The sequence below is a fragment of the Dendronephthya gigantea genome, unplaced genomic scaffold (genome assembly GCF_004324835.1).
Source record: "Dendronephthya gigantea isolate DGI-Jeju-01 unplaced genomic scaffold, DenGig_1.0 000458F, whole genome shotgun sequence".
NCBI classification, from domain to species: domain Eukaryota; kingdom Metazoa; phylum Cnidaria; class Anthozoa; order Malacalcyonacea; family Nephtheidae; genus Dendronephthya; species Dendronephthya gigantea.
The window spans coordinates 24,446-41,460 of record NW_021163468.1 but is presented as its reverse complement, the minus strand read 5'-3'; the positions used below and the strand labels follow the sequence as shown (position 1 = coordinate 41,460).

The window sequence follows — 17,015 nt, the reverse complement described above, 5'->3', positions numbered from 1 at the left end:
TCGTGGAATGAGCAACCAACCAATCTCAAAGTACGCATCAGACAAAACTAGACGAAATATACAACAACGTTTAAGCGAGAACAGACAACCGCTGAAAATAAAGTGAAGCAGGTTCTTACCTGTTCATCTTGCCCAATAAAAATGTGGTACGTACACAGCTCTGTTAATACCTGCATGTTACAATAAAATATCCAATTAAATCATTAGTATAGTATGATATAATTATGGTATAAATTGGTTATGGTATGATATGGTGATATAATTATGGTATGATGGTTATCGTATGGTATGATTGGTCATGGTATGGTATGGTGTGATATAATTTTGGGATTATATGGTTATGTACGTATGGTATGATATGGTTATCGTATGGTATTTGATTGGTATGTTAGTTATGGTATGATAGATTGTATGATATGATATATATATGATGTGGTATGGTTATGGTTAGGTATGGTATGGTTTTGGTATAGTTATGGTAAGATATTATGATAGATGCAAAAAACTGAATGATAAGAACCGTACTGGAAAAATTCTAGCGTACAAATGAGGTCGGCGCATATCATGAGGAACACGAAATAATCCAGGAAGAAAATCATAATTTCAAACCTGAATGCAAAGTAAAATTTTAGTTCATGATTTTGGTGTGAAAAGTGCACAACTTTACATCCTTACCATTTAGATAACACTGTACATATTGAACGTAAGTAGTGCTTTCGAGAATGTATCAAGTTTTATCTTGCAGTGCTCCGGAAAGTTTCTCAGAACAACATCCAACACTCCCATTCCAATTTCTAGAAAATGAAGAAAGTTGAACTTCAATCGAAACTTAATGCCAGATGATATATTATGATAGAAAAGTTTACCTGTTGTAAGCACACAGGAATAACATTCATCGCCGCTGTAAGGCAGTGAAACAATCCGGTTGTCTTATCTTCTGCAGAACTAAAACAAAAATGAGAATGTATTACACTAACAAGAAAAGGAATTTTGGAAGCAGAATAGCTGACATGCTTGCATATCAATTAACCAACGTTTCCTTTCAGAACAATTAACATGCGAAGTGAATTGACTTTTCCACTTTTGTCTTGCACAAGGCCTTGACGTTGTCAGCTCGCAGACTGAGAAAACATTGAAGAATCTTTACAAAAAAACAATGTAAGACATCATAGAAAAATCGCAAGAAATAACATTGAATTTGGCTTACCACAAGTCGTATCTCCGATGCAATAGACGTCCGATAGCCATTGTATAATGAGTTTTTATGTGGTACACTAATATATTGAATATTCGTTCTGCAATTACATAAAGGAAAGGGAGAATAAAAAAAAATTTTATATAACATCAGTGTAAAATGAATGATGGAACTGTACAGCAAAATAGGTGTAGGCATAACACGTGGCGCGAAGTAGTTGGCACTAAGAACCATGCTGTCATGCCTGCCATCACCAGATATCATCAGATAACTTGGTTTTTTAATGTTGAAAATAATCCGTTTTGATACTTTTCCTATGAAGATATATCACAGGGAATATTTTTTCCTACAATTATTATATACAAGTACTATAATATCTAATTCCCGTCTGGTCCTATTAGGCTATTACTCCTGACAATATTGTCGCACAGAAGAAAAACATTAAATATCTCAGCAAGTATTTGGGCTAAAGACCCCGGAATACCAGTAAACGATAGCGGTTAAAACGATTCTTTGAATAGTATATTCCAACCAGCATATAGTTATAACCTGCATTGTATTATACGTGAAAACAAGAATTAAAATAATAGCTTGCTTTGTTATCAGAAATTACTCACCCATTGCAAGATATATTTGGAAATTCCATATTTTTTCGCTTTTTTGGTCTCTGTTGTTCAAAATGTCTAGAATTTGACATGTTATCATTGTTTTAATTCTGAGTAATTCTTGGTGTAGTATGTGCAAAATAATCAAAGAAAGAGCATTTTATAAGTTCTAAGCGATAATCATTGCTAATCACGTGCTTAAGGCAAGCTCGAATCGGACCTAGGTCAGATTTTCGGCTTTTGGCCCGAAATTTTTTATTGTGAAATATTTTCCGGTGATGCGATAATTCATTCATCAGGTATGTTTATATAAAAAATGGGCAAAAATCTTCTAAAGGCTTGATTTTGACGCTAAAGATATCAAAATAATCCTGAATAGTGAGCTAAACCACGCAACCGGTTTTCGTTTGCTTTGGGAATATCCAAAGAATTAGGCCGCTTTGATGTGTAATATTGATATATACAACACGTGAATATCGTAGCTGTGAATAGCTATGTTGCATGGCGGTAAAACGCCGTATTTCCACTGGAATTTGCAATATTTAGCCTTGAAATTTACTACATTTGCGAATTTGTCAGTTTGCTATATTTACTATTATTCCATGCCATGCCCAATTCTACAATATTCTGAAAGGTTCAGTAGTTAAATGTACCACAGAATTCAAGTGCTACAACAGTTTGAAAGATTTACTTGCCTTTTAAATTCCGACTTTCCTGTTCGAGTGGGGTTCTAAAGCTGGTAGGGGAATAAAGCCTTTTAATAATGATGAACTGTAATTTCTTGTGAACTTCATGAGAGAAATAATCGAACAAATACACTCATACTGTGATACATTGGCTGGAATATGCTCCAAAACGTGTGAAATCGAACATTTGTTGTGCAATCACCTTGCAAATATCAAAGAAACGGTATCAAATTTTGAATATAGATTAACCAATCTGATTGGTTTTTATTGAACCAATCGTGGAGTACAAAAATTGACCAATGACAAATTGACTGTGTACAGAAATAACCAATCAAGTTGTCTTAATTTTGCTGAATTATGCAAGAGCCTACAGGCTATAAAACAGAGCCGTCTGCGACCGTTTTTCTCAGGTAAGTGAGTTCTTTCTTTAGGTAGGATCAAGGTATGTATAATTAATTTTTTAAATAGAAGTAGACCCCGTGGCCCCGCTGTTAGCTAAGAATCTCTGTCCCCGTATCTGGAAACACGGCTCACTGCTTGTCTAACTGTGTTTTGCTTTTCGTTTTCTAGGGAGCTACTAATAATTTTTTTTTGTTTTTCAGACAAAGACGATCGTAGTTTAGTTTCGGTATCCAACCCTAAGAAGCCACCCCATATCCATGCCGTCAGTTAAACCCAGCCAGCAATTGCCTTCATGCTAATTGTGATGCTTCATTTTCTAGGAACAACTCACCATATTTTTTGTCGTTTCAGCTACAGAGTTAGTGGGTTGTGGGTTGTTGGATGTTGTGTCGTCGGTTGTGTGTTTTGTGTTGTGTTGTACTGTCTTGTCCTCTACGTTTCGTATTGTCTGCCAGTCGGTTTGGGAGAAGCCCTGTAGCTCTCTCTTTTTCCTGGCCACACAAAGAACACATTTTGCGGATACTCCTTTTAGGAGTTCATGGGTTCGAATCCCATGAATGTGTCAATTTCTCGCTGATATCTAATGTGGTCCGTCTCAAATACAAAAGCACAACATCCAACGGACAATCTGCATCCTTTCATCACACCAACTACAAGTGTTGTCCTCATACAACAGAATGGAACTTCCAACGGAGCAAAGAGTAACCAATACCCAAGATGAAGTTCTTGTACCTTCTCAAACAGGACAGAATGCGGCACTTGTTAATGAAGTATTCTCGATGTTTAAGGGATCCTCTCAGTTAGACGTCCGATCAGAGGATATTTCAAAGTGGTAAGCTCATTTAAACTTGTGTTTCTCTGCGAATAATTCACCCATTTTAATAAATATGAGACCACTAAACTCATTGCTGTCCGGTCGTAAACGGCGCACACAGATAATTTCGGTTTTATCTGGAAGTGTTTTATCAATTCAACCAGAAATTGTATTATCTTAAAGAAAAAACATTTACCTATTTGTATAACTTTAGTTCATTTCAAAAGCTTTCCTATAAGCCAAGATATTTATTGCAGAACTTGTACTTTTTAAATTGAATGTTAGAGAAGCAAAAATACGCAAAGCCTTCCAAAAATCTCGCCTAAAAACCTCCAAATATTTGTAGCTTACATTGGGATCAATATTTTCATATATTTACTCGAAATACAGTTGCTTTGGCGATTTGTAGTGATATTTCCAACAAATGTGTTTACAAACGGAAACCCGAAAATGTGCATATAATTATCACCATATTAGCGAAAATTTGACAATTATGACCTCTAGGGACAATTTTACCCAGAAATCGATTTCTGGGCTTATTTTACCCCCACGGGGTAGGCAACATTACGTTTTTGACACCTCTAACCTCACGCGACAACCACTTGTGCATGCGGCTGAGCAACGCCTCGCTATACACAATAACAAATAAAAAAATCTATATTTTTCGAGTTTTTCTGCCCATCCTGACTTAAATCCTATCAGAAAAGATAACTAATGCCTTTACAGTTTATATGTAACGGTTAAAAGACGACAGGATAAAAAATAACGAAGAAAATAACGAAATTCCAAAGGCGAGTTATATTTCCATTTTGTAATCCTGTGTAATTTGATATGATTTTTAGAGCTGCACTGCAGTGTCAGGTTAACAGCAATATTGATTAATTTCTTGATTAGAAATTTTCGAGCTATATTTTGGTGGTATTTTGTGCTTTTTAAATTAAACGGATTAATTTCAACATTAAAAAACCAAGATGATTTCATGATATCTGGTGATGGAAGCATGACAGCATGGGTCATAGCGCTAAGTATTATGCGTACACAATATTTCACTGGTGTTATAAAAAAGATTTTTTTTCTCCCTTTCCTATTATGTAATTGCATTTACCAATATATATGTAACTGTCAGGGGTTGGGGGTATTATGTGAATATGAAAGAAAACAACCTGCATTTTGTTCTGTATATTCTTGTGTTATAGAAGTCAAAAATACATGCTGTTACTATACTGTATAGGCCCTTGTGATTCATATACAATTATAGTTTCAATTGTGTGATAGTTATGTTCTTGTAATCTCAATTGTAGATTCTATGGCATATAGAGTCGAATTGGTACGGCAAAATATCTTTGAGTATTGAAGTTTATGGCAGTTCTTCAGGTATGTTCTGGCAATTCACTGAAATACTATTTGTTCGCTAAGGAATGTTGTCCCATGGTAGCGGTACGCATGAACCTGGGATATCACAATGCTGATAGCCTCACAACCCTGGACAATAATATAATAATTTACTTGTTCCTTGTGTTTCAATTTTAGATCAAATAAAGTATGGCAACCCAGGAGTTGCTAACAATTACCTTTCTCTTATCACTGACTACACCTCCATCCATCGCTGTGCCATACATGGATTTGATGGACTGACATACCAAGCAAGGTAAATATTGCAGGCTACATGGTATATGTTCAGTTTATTATTATGTCATATTAGGACTATTGGACATTTTTTTTATTCATAATTCCCCTATATGGGAATGTGATAAAATTCGATGTTAACCCCAAGTAAAGATTTCACAAAATCAATGGAAATAACGCTGTACCTCGACTGGTTTCAATTCTGGAGGAGCCGTGTATGGCAAAATTATATGCATTATCATTTCATTTTTGTTGATGATTGTTCGATGGTGTTTTGGTGCCAGAAGATAATTGATACTAATTATTGGCCCACGTACTGAAGACACATAACATCCCAGATAATAGCAACAAGTGTTGGGAATGCGGATAAGTCGACAGGACATGGTCGCTTAAATGAGGCAGCTTCCTGGTCTGCACGGAAAAATAACCAGGACCAAATGCATTCGGCAAGAAAGATGTTTGTCGGAGCGATTTCACTCAAAGTCGTCGTGATTATAATTAGTGGGTGAAGACCTATTCTGTGTCCTGTAGTTCCGACGGGCAAAAATTCGATCATTACAAAAAAATGGACTAGTCAGGTTAGCTGGATTAATAAGCAAGGCTTCTACAGATTACCCTGTCACGTTATATGCATCACATCATTTCCATGCGGTCATATATAACTTTTAATGTGTGATTAAGATTAATTGTTTAACAAATTATTCATTTCATTAGAGACTCGCTGGTGGAAAATGTCCTATCACCAACTGTAACCGCGCTTTACATCCGCATTCATCCAAAGACATGGTACGCAACATATCTTTGAGAATTGAAGTTTATAGCTGTTTTTCAGGTATGTTCTAGCAATTCACTGAAATACTATTTGTTCACTAAGGAATGAGAAATGACTGAGAGATCCATCTGACTGAAATATAGCGAAAATTTTTCAATAAGTGGCTTATGTAAGAGCGAGTTTTTGATTTAGAAATAAATTCTTTACACCCTACCAGCGGGTTTGTCAGGTTTTTTACTAACTTAGGTGCATTGGAATACAAGTAAAAATAAGGCGTGTTTTAGAAGTTATACCTGGACGAGGAATCCAGCATATCATTATGAGGAACAAAGCTATTATAGCGGTATATACTCAGGGCTATCCACAATCAAGTTTAGTGTTATCGCTTTATTTCAATGTTTGCTGCACGGTCGGATTCTCACAATTAAAAGAAAATCAAGCGAAAAGTTTCACACGTACAAAAGTATAGGTATGGAACTGGGGCCGGTTGTTCGAAAGATGGATAACTTATCCAACGGATAAGTCCTATCCAACGGATAAATCTGGATAGTTATCCATTATATAAAAACGCGTTGCAGGAAGCGTGGATAGTGAAGTGGATAGCTACCCAATAGATAAGTTAAAATTTACCAGAAGAAAACAGATTATTCTGAAATTTCGTACCACAACGTCAGCTGTTGCTAAGCATTTACAACATTGAATTCATAATCATTACGAATTCTCGAGTATAGTTACTGAATGGAAAAGCTTGAACAAGTGATTTGCTCGAACTTTGCACTTCACATCATAGTGATTTTATTAATTAAACACATTGCAATTTTATTCCTTGACCTTGCAACGCTTTGCCTTTCGGTCCATAGCAAATTTAGAAACACTATTTTAATGTTCGTGAATGAAATTACTTAGATATTAGCAAGTTTCCTTGGAATAGGTTGAATCTTTCTTTGCATATTCGCGTTTATAAACTGATTAGAAGCGTATAGTAAATTTACCACCTGTTATAAATGCGAGGATGTCCAAAAAATCGCCGGTCGAACGGAATGTGTAGGCAACGTGAAACGCTGCTGCGACAAATTGCACTTCGAAAACATTTTTAATATATAGTGAATACAATCATGATGTGTATTAGTTTGTTGAAACACAGTAAGAGGAATATTGCATTTTTGTCCTATTTTATATAAATGTTTACAGTGTTACCTTGTATCTTTGAATTTATCCACTGGATAGTGGATTTAAACCACCTCCGGACCTTGGATAAATTTATCCGGTAGATAGCGATTTTTATCCTCTGGTTAAAGTTATACAAGCTTCGTGCAACCCAAATCACACGCTGGATAAAACTTATCCGTTGGATAGTGAGTTATCCGTTGGATAGCGACTTATCCACCTTTCGAACAACCGGCCCCTGTTCTTTTATTTATCGGAATAACTAGTGATGTGATCTTACATGAAGCATTTTCAGTCATGCTGCTAAATGTCGTGCTGGCTACGCCACTGAGTATTTTATTTGCTCGCAGAGCCTCGTCTGCTGAACGTGACCGTCGGCCAGTCTTCACCATGTACGGTGACAGTTATTTTCTGCCTTTTAACTTGCCGACATGCAATGTTTCATTGCACGGTGAGTTTTCAACTTTACTGAAGGCGCTACTATACAATATGCAATTTTCCTTACAACTTGCAATGCAATTATAACTCCGAAGGATGTTAATTTGTAAAGAGTGTTCGAAATACTAAGGAAACGTTAGCAGATCGTAATAGATGTTCGTATTTGACAACTTTAGATGCCTCAGGAGTAGAATGGTTTTGCAATTTGCAAGGAAAGTTGCGTAGTGTAACAGCGCCTTGAGATTGTTTCGGAAAGCTGGTTAAATTTCGATGTAACTTGCAAACATGTAATGTTTCATTGCAATTGCGAGTTGAAAATAAGGGTCATTGGACGGAAGAACGGGACAAGTATCGTAGTTTTCAACATACCTTTTATAAGGGCGGAGACATTGATCTTCCATCCACGGTCGGTTTTATCATTTTTTCTGCTTTTTCTATCATTTCTTTATCCTACAAAAGACAAAAACCTTGTTAAATCGTGGATCAATCTAACACTTTTAAAAGCTTTCTCTCCTAACTGAACTAATTTTATTTATACCGTATAGTTCTATCAGTTCTAAATTGTCCTTCATGGAGGTCCAGTAGGGGTCATCCCGTATTGATCCAGTGTTACTACAGGAGGAAACCTGAACTAAACTGACTTTATTTATGCTGGATAGCTGTATCAGTTCTAAACTTCAACCAAACTAATTCTAACAATTCGAAAAAGCTGGGACTTCAGACGAAAAAGGTCAGCCGATTTTGAAAAATCTTAGATGCGGGGTGTTATAAGGCGGTTAGTAATTTCATCATCACCTTCATCCAAGGATGTTCCAGAGCTTCTGAAACCGTGATGCATTTTCTGTGACCAACAGTAAGCAGTTTTGTTATAAGATCCTTAGCTTCACTGCTAACATTCTTCCAGAGGTTGTTCGGAAATTTATACGACCCTTCTTTGACTTGTTTCTCCAATGGGTTATTTGCCTGCTTTGAAAATAAAGAAGATCCGGAAAGTCTAAAAGACGTTAACTTTTCATTGACGTACTCCAATTTTGAAATGAGGTTAAGCTACCTCCAGCTTCATTACAAATCGTGTTCACTACGTGAATTTGAGTAAACTGAAGTATATGGCATACCAAACATATAACACACGATTTCTTGTAGGATCGTTCTTCAGGCTACGGGATTAACATTTTGGTAGCGAGGTAACTTGGTGTACCACAGATTGTTTCCATATAGGAATTCTGATCTAAAAAATTAATTGTTATCATTGAGAAACTGTAACAATGAGAAATAACTGAACCTAAAACGTTTGCAGAATGCGCTCTGCTTTCGTAAAACGAAATCACGGACAAAACTCGGAATTGAGATTATAGTGACTTCCAGGATTTGCTGGCAATGGTCACATCGAATGGTTTCTTCAAATACAATTTAAAGGGCAATTTAAACACAAGTTCAATACACAACCGACACAAACCTTTATAAGCGTTTCGTCATACGAGGAACACAATAAAACATTTTCTGGCTAGAGAAGAAAAAGTTAAATTATGGTCGTTAAAGTTTAGGATATAAAGACAGTAGTGATAAATAAATTAGGGCGTGCTTACCTTCCAATCCCTGTTAGTGATGCCATTTTCATGTAAATGCTAAAAATACGAAACAGTATGAATAAAGTTAGTTTAGTTCAGGCTCCTGCAGCAACACTGGATCAATAACAGATGATCCTTAGCTTGGTGTCATTAAAAGCTCCAATCTCTTCGTGATATTTTCCATAAACTTTAGTCATCGCCTGTGAATGAAATATTCCAATTTGTTTAATTCATTCTTCGAAGGCTACACATGGCTACATTCGCGCTAAACGACATCCTCACCTGAAGGCACATTGCTTTCATAGTTGGTTTAGTTGTCAATAGGAATCAGTGATACAGATCGTTAGACAACTCGAGCCTGAAAACAAAATAGAAAAGTCGATCGAATCTTGAATGGTTTCATCCATGATTCTATACTTCTCTACTACATTCTGCAGGACAAATAACATTGCGTGAACTGTGCAGCAATATAGAGAATAGGGGGAAGCCAGACAGAAAAGCACATGGAAAGTAGTTTGAATATTTGCAAACCCTGATAGATAAATGTCGTGGACTCACACATTTGTTATCGGCGTCTCCTCGTCGTTTTGTTCCAACAAGACTCTCAAATAATAGTCACCTGATAGCAGAGATACGTTACTGAGTTTGATTCCTATCGAGGAATAAGGGGGGGACGCTTTATGAAGAACTGTTAAAAAGCTAGAGCAGTTAGGCTTATCACTAACCTATTTCAGTTCATCAGCTAAACATTCATACAGGACTTCAAACTAAAGGTGATTCCAAAAGACAACGTAGTTTCCACTCAGATCTTTTTCCATTGCAAATGCGTGCAAATCAGATTCGAGTGCCCCAGAAGTTCCTCTCGCGTCTGTCACATTGAAAACATAAGAAATTGTTTCATACTCTTTTACGAGAACAGTTTAGAGAAAGAGGTCAGGACTATTGAATTTGTCTTGTTATACTCATAGCGACAGGAAATCCTCCATTACATTTCCATTTCCTATATTTTCAACGGAAACTAACCTTAACTTCGAGACTCACCTTGTAATTCCAAATCAGGTTGTACGCTGTCAGATCTTGACTGAATCTGTAAAAAAGATCCGCTTAAATATCATTGCTTTTTCATCTTTCAAACGACTAGAACATTTTCCCATTTTTTAATATGAACACTTACTTGTAATAAAAAAACTGGATTTAAATTCTCACATCTTTCCTGGATTTGAATCCTATTTTTGTCCTCCAATGCGAGAGATATCCTTCAAGTTGATTCCTCAACGTTCCCTCGTTTTTCCAGAGCTCTAAGACACAAGTATAGCACGTGAAATAACAGGCTTATACGTACATGCAAGCATGCATTATGAAATTTTGGAACACGATTGTTGATTTAAAACGTACTTCTGCAAGCTTTACATTGTCACGAATTGATAAACGATCTTCTTCAGTCTCTGGTGGCTGAAGGAAAGATAAAAACTTTCCAACAAAATTGTTTCTTTACAAAAAGGTTTTACACTTCTGAATGAATTACCATTTAATTATTTCGTCAGTGGGGCAGTTGGCACAGTTTAAGGATGAATGATGGAGTTTAGTTACCAAAGCAGTTGATATCACTTAGTCATGAATACGATTGGTTAGTCAGAATCACCTCAATGGGTTTATGTAAATAATGGCCCTCGCAAAAAAGTTTTCAAAGATTTCTTACTTCGTCAGGGCTTTCAAGGTAATAGAGCAAACCAGCAGGCTGTGAAAATCGTATTCAAATTTATTACATAATTGTTTATGAACCAAAAATTATGAACAGGAAATCTCGCATTTAAACTTTCTTGTATATTTTAGACATTAAAACTATAACTACTTTAATACGAACATTATTCTCGCAAGTAATGCCATTGCTGTTGGATGATGCTATGCCAACAATAATGATTATAAATTACTTATGGAGTATGCTTGTTAGTCTCAATTGAACTATTTACAGATGGCTAGTATATAGAGGATTATAAAATCACAAGTTTTAAGATGAATCTGAGAATGTTGCTAAAATACAACTCAGGTCCTGCGGATGGAATAGAGGCTATACCTCTGCAACAATTTGTTAATTTATCACGCTAATTCGCACCTGTTCAATAGCGAACGTCTATCAGTGCTTTGCTAAACATGGCCATGCGTAAGCGTTTTGTAGAGCGCCCTCGGCAAGCGCCAGAACTTGTATTTTTGCCGCGGTTTCTTCATCAGCTTCCTAAAGTGAAGTTCTAACTAAATACAACAGATGATTTTAGGCACTTCACACGATGCAGGAATATTCTTGAGGTTTTAAAGGGTCTTAATTTCGAGTGGTATTATACGCACTTCAAATTCAAGCAGGGAACAGTTGATGGAAAAATGAGTCAACTGTACGTCCTCAGTGACAAGAGCATTGCACCGGCATCGCAAAAGCGTAGGTTCGATTCCTGCCGGAGGATCTATAGTCACTCATTTTTCCGTCATCTGTTCCTGGCTTGATTTGAAGTGTGTATAATACCTCTCAAAATTAAGACCCTTTAAAACCTCTTAAATATCAACTGAACTAATATGTACATTCATCACGGCTAAAAAAATGCAGAGCGTTATAAATGACGTTCGTCAAAGGCAGAAAATTCTCAATGGATGAATGAATGAATAAAACGTACCTCGATTATCGCCTTCAGAACCATGCCAGCACCTTTCACAATTGTTGTCGACGGATGCTGAAATTGTTGAGGAACGAATTCAAAACCACGATTGGTAAGAACCATTAGCGGGCAATAGTAAAACATACACAAGCGAAGAAATGGTAAAATTGGTACTATTATTTAGTTTTGTCGTAAACCTACCTGGAACAATCGATAAATGCAATGACCCATTTCTAGACAAACAAATAACAGACTTCATGAGTTGCTTATGCATGGGTCAAGCTAGTGGACGTGGTAAACTTCACCAAAAAGGTAAAGAGAGAAAGGCTATTTAATCAACTCTCAACCTCAGTCAAAGAGCCATAAACTACCAAGAAGACAAGTTGAATGAAAAGCTCCTCAAATTTCTTTGTAGCATACCTGCAACTTTCTCCAGTAATTTCCCAAACTGTTCATCATCTGTTGGCTCACTAAGAGGAATATGCAATAGTCGATTTATTGTAACAGACTACATGAGTTGATTCAAATATTGGAAGCAATCACACCTTACTATTAGTTTAACATGAATGTCCAACTTCACCCCCGTATTATTTTAATATATTGCAAAGCAACTAGAACAAACCTGTAAGGAGGACACAGAGCAAACGTCAGAAAATCAAGCAATCCACTTATAACTAAAACCCCAGTAGAACGAATATAGAAGAAAAGTTTTCATGGTTAATCTATTTCTTGTGTTTAGTTAGAAAGGTAGTTCAAATTAGAAAGGCAGTTGCTACGAATCACTTGCTGGGTTTTGCAAGGGAATTTCTCTTCCAAAACAAAGCTATATACATACAAGAGGGATGGAAAAATAAAATGCAAGGGTTCAGCATAGATTATAGGCAACCAACACCGCACATCTTACCATTTATCGTGAGAATTTCCAACAAACTGCTTAGAATTTTTCAGAGGATAACAAAGAGCTTTTGTTTATCTGTTCTTGTCGAATGTCATAGTTATCGTGCGTTGGCTATATAAAAAAACAGAATTGGTTTCGATAAAATTGGATCCTGTTAACATTCAGATTTCAAAGTTGGCTGAGTTTATGTGGATTGCAAGTTAAAGGGGTAACACTAATGACAGTGACAGATTTGGCAACATATTACCAGGAAATTCATCGTTAAAGTGTTGGCGCTTTCCTTTATACGGAAAAAACGGCCAGACCGGTCCTATTGTTGATCTCGGTACAGACAGATTACTGGTATTTTAGAGTGTTTCAAGAACTCTGCGTTCAAGTATATCGTTACTTGCATCTGTCTAGCTCGGAAATTTCGCAACTATATTCTTAACGAAATACTCTATTTTAAATTTAAATATGACCGGTCTGACCATTTTGGCCGCTTAAAGGAAAGCCCTCTCTTTACCTGCATCAGAGCACACAGTATGTCGACAGCGGCGTGAGTCACGGCTTCATTATTCCTCTTCAAAGCTTTCACAGTTTTCACACCAACCTTCTCATAGAAGCTGTAAAACAAAACAGAAACACGGTCTAGAGAAAGTGAGCTGGTTGAGTAAACAGCGTGTGTTGTGGTTAAAGATAAACGTTTCTCACCTAGTGAGCGTTGTGAAACCTGCTTTGGATCCAACCTAATGTCTCAAAGCGTGAAACAGTGCTTCGAGATCTTTATCTGATATTTTGTTTTGGTCTCCTGCAAATAGACGAAACATTTTAACTATTTTATGTATATATTGAATACCTGTGAAGGTAATAGCAGTCAGAATATGTATATTTTAGGGGTGAACACTAAATATATTATTGGCAAAGATATACAATACCTTCGTGAGCAATGAGCATTGTGATGGCATTAATGATAAGTCTTTCTTTATTCTCCGGGAAAAGTCCTTACAAAATATTTAAAATCGTTTGAAATATATATTGGAGTTTAAAAGACTTAATATTCCAGCCGTACTTCTGGCGAGAAAAATTCAAATCTACCATTTCATGGATTCGGACCCAGTCAACTCAGCAACCAGAGTTACCGCAGCGTAGTCCCTAGACCTCTTAACGTTCCTTATACGCGGCGAGGCGGGAACTGAGAGGCCTAGAACAAAATGTTTTGTATTTTGGCTATTTTGTCCCCACTTTCTGTATTGAGGTCAGTTTACGATCCACGACGCGGTTAACTGGCCTTGTTCGACGTCGCTAGTCAAATATTTGCTTGAAATAACCTACGGGATATTAATTATACTGTCAGGACTTCGAAATATCCATACAAACGTTTCAATGTCATTTGCTGTCGACGCTATCGACTATCAAGTAAACTCGAGTCCGTGCGTACATGGTTATGATTATAATAAGCTTCAATCTGCCAATTTAAATTATTCTCGCTTCCTTTATAACGATTATTGTTGTAAATCTAGGTCAACTAATGCATACTAAAATATGCAGAAAACTAACGTGCGTATGAAAAACACGTGAGTGGAAAACAGCCTTAATCCAGATTTTGACAGAACATTAAAACTCAGTAAAAATGCAATAATATTCTCTACACAGGATTTTGTCTGCAGAAAAGTACAAAATAAGAAATTGTCAACTTACGTCTTGGGTGACTGCATGAAGTAGACCGCTGTAGGAAATATTGCAGTTAAATCTCTACACATCTTCGGTTAAATTTCCTGCAAGGAACCAGTAATAAGACAATATAAGCTTTTGGAGATATTTCAAAAATTTAAAGTGAAATAAAAAGAGAAATATTTCACCTGGAGACGCAGCGAGGAATTTTAAATGACTGCTTTCTACTTCTTCGTCAACAACGTTATACAATGGACCCCAACGATAACCTTGAAAAATATATCATCTTAAAAAAACAATTCTTCTTTTGCTGTATGTGATGTATTGGACTGACTAATAGGAATACCTGACGAGAAGTGTAATTGTTTGTGTGTTATATGAGATCCCATACGTCAGGAGGAGAATGAAATGAGGGTTCGTATTTACGGCAATCATAGCAGTGCGAGATTTTCATCAGAAAATTTTGACCATAATTTTCGCTCAATCATCTATGAAAAAGCGTACAGTACCGTCTCTTCGTTGGGGTCGTTTTTACACAAACATCTCCATTTCCACTGCCTCTAACCCCGTGTAGCTAACCAGCCAATGATATATCCCTAGATTGAGTGAAATACAAACATTCAGAACAAGAAATATTTTATATAGCTTCATACAAAATCTGCTTTTTTAAACTACCTGTCGGAAGACGAGTAATTTCTCAGCTGACCGCTTGTGTATTCCAGCCCGAACAACTGAGGATGGTCTCGATAGCTAATTATTGAAAATATCTGACAGAAAAAGAAGTTTTAAAACTATGATATACTATAATACACAAGTCTTAACCAAACGGTATATTCTGGAAAGTAACTGCAAAAATAAAACTATTTTAAGTCGGCTGGATACTTTTTTGCAATTGGACATGTTCAAAATGGAAACGTGAAATAAAAAAGATGATAAAAGCAGTAAACTTTAATCCAGGTCAGAAGACATGGAGTGTTTGGAGTGTTTGGAGTGTTTGGAATGTTTGTTTTTTTTCTTTCAAGGTCTGAGATGAACAATTACTGGAACTGACATGGAATGTCGCATGACTTACTGAGCTAAGGGGATGAAGGCTGACGATGTTCAACATATATTATAGTAATAATAGTTTATAGTATTATATATTATAGTAATAGAGTTGATGTTCGCGGGCATAAATGTGTTTTTGGCCCTCCTCGCGGAACACATTTTAACACCGCTACGCTCGGGCTAAAATGAGTTCGAAGTCGGGCCAAAAACACATTTATGACCGCGAACATCAACTCTATTGTTAAATTATCACTATAACATACACATGAGTATATACAAAATTAGTAAAATACAATAATTAGTAAATACAATAATTAGTAAATACAAAATTAGTAAAATACAATAATTAGTAAATAGATTTGAATAAATATAGTTCACCTGGTGCAAGGCACTTTTTAATGATAACTCCAAGCTTATACTTTCTGGATAATTTAATACATTTATAGGGTTTAATGATCAATATAGGGATAAGTATCATAAAATTGTTTGGCTGTTGGGGTGTATAAACTATCAAAACTACAAAATTATATCCTGTCAAAATTTCGAATTCTAAAATAATGCCGGGTTTATGGTCATTTGAATTTGCTTGCTACTTTTATAATATGCAAAAAAGTAGACGGTAGACACTGATTTTAAGTTCAAATTTATAATATTTCGAAAATATATTATGCATTATTAATTATATAACATACCTTGAATAAATTTGAAGTTTTACATGATTCAAGAACATTTTCATTTGTATACCGAACTGTTTCGCCTTTGGATTTGATTCCGTTCATTAGTCAAAGTACACTTCAAGATGTCGGGCTTCCCTTCAAAATTGTCGAGGCCAGGGATATGACGGTGCTAGTGCTGTGTCCAGCCAGGTAAAAGGTATTTCTGGGAGAATATTAGAGAAAAACCCGAAGGCGTTGCATGTTCATTACTCCAGTCATCGTTTAAACCTTTGTTGCCAAAGCGTGTTCAATTCTTCCAGTGAAAAATATTTTGAGTCAGGCACAAAATATCGCCAGCTTTTTTATCAGTTTCCCTATCCGCTCACAGTGTCTAAGTAAAAAGATGAAAGAGTTTGGTTTAACCCGTAACAAGCTCGCAAAGCCTTCCACGACACGATGGGTAGAACGAATAAGATCCCGCGATGGTTGTTTGGATGCATTCAAAGTTATCTACGAAACACTCAATTTTATGCAGTTTGGAGGATCGCAGGAAGGGCCATTTCCTAGATTAGCTAGTGACGCACAGTCTCATTTTCGCAACGTGGAGAAATTTGAATTTATGGCTGCTCTCATTATCACCCAACATGTTCTGGAACATACTTTGTCATTGACGGTCCAATTAAAGAAAAAAAAAATCGATATTGCGGAATCAATAAAACAGATTAATCTTTTAAAGGATGAAATGGCAAAACTACGTGCCTCTGTAGATTTATTCCACAATGAATACTACGACAAGCTGTTGGAATTAGCTAATAACCTCGACGTGGCTGAGTGTTTTCCCCG

At 36.2% G+C, this 17,015-nt stretch overlaps 1 protein-coding gene and 2 long non-coding RNA genes across 8 annotated transcripts; all 3 read right to left on the bottom strand.

Annotated features, from left to right (window-relative positions):
* Positions 1 to 2,522: 2,522 nt before the first annotated feature.
* On the bottom strand, positions 2,523 to 9,203 carry LOC114543446 (calcium/calmodulin-dependent protein kinase type II delta chain-like). 6 transcript variants are annotated; one of them, XR_003690040.1, is made up of 5 exons: positions 9,162 to 9,203; positions 8,757 to 8,933; positions 8,501 to 8,671; positions 8,075 to 8,155; positions 2,523 to 2,536 (listed from the first exon to the last, which is right to left on the bottom strand). XR_003690040.1 is itself a non-coding variant. In XM_028562420.1 (4 exons), exons 2-4 carry the CDS (start codon positions 8,766 to 8,768, stop codon positions 8,078 to 8,080), a joined length of 261 nt encoding a protein of 86 aa, XP_028418221.1. In that variant the 5' UTR covers positions 8,769 to 8,933; positions 9,162 to 9,203; the 3' UTR covers positions 7,938 to 8,077. The 6 variants fall into 6 exon arrangements, 2 of the variants coding, with proteins under 2 accessions (XP_028418221.1, XP_028418222.1); XR_003690039.1 differs by lacking the exon at positions 2,523 to 2,536 and adding an exon at positions 5,325 to 5,364; XR_003690038.1 differs by lacking the exon at positions 2,523 to 2,536 and having other exon boundaries at positions 7,938 to 8,155; positions 8,821 to 8,933.
* A 229-nt stretch (positions 9,204 to 9,432) lies between these two features.
* On the bottom strand, positions 9,433 to 9,871 carry LOC114543443. Its single transcript, XR_003690037.1, has 3 exons — positions 9,832 to 9,871; positions 9,556 to 9,631; positions 9,433 to 9,473 (listed from the first exon to the last, which is right to left on the bottom strand). It is a non-coding gene; the product is annotated as an uncharacterized LOC114543443 (long non-coding RNA).
* Positions 9,872 to 14,696: 4,825 nt separating this feature from the next.
* Positions 14,697 to 15,186, bottom strand: LOC114543448. Its single transcript, XR_003690042.1, has 3 exons — positions 15,145 to 15,186; positions 14,979 to 15,065; positions 14,697 to 14,738 (listed from the first exon to the last, which is right to left on the bottom strand). It is a non-coding gene; the product is annotated as an uncharacterized LOC114543448 (long non-coding RNA).
* Positions 15,187 to 17,015: the final 1,829 nt, after the last annotated feature.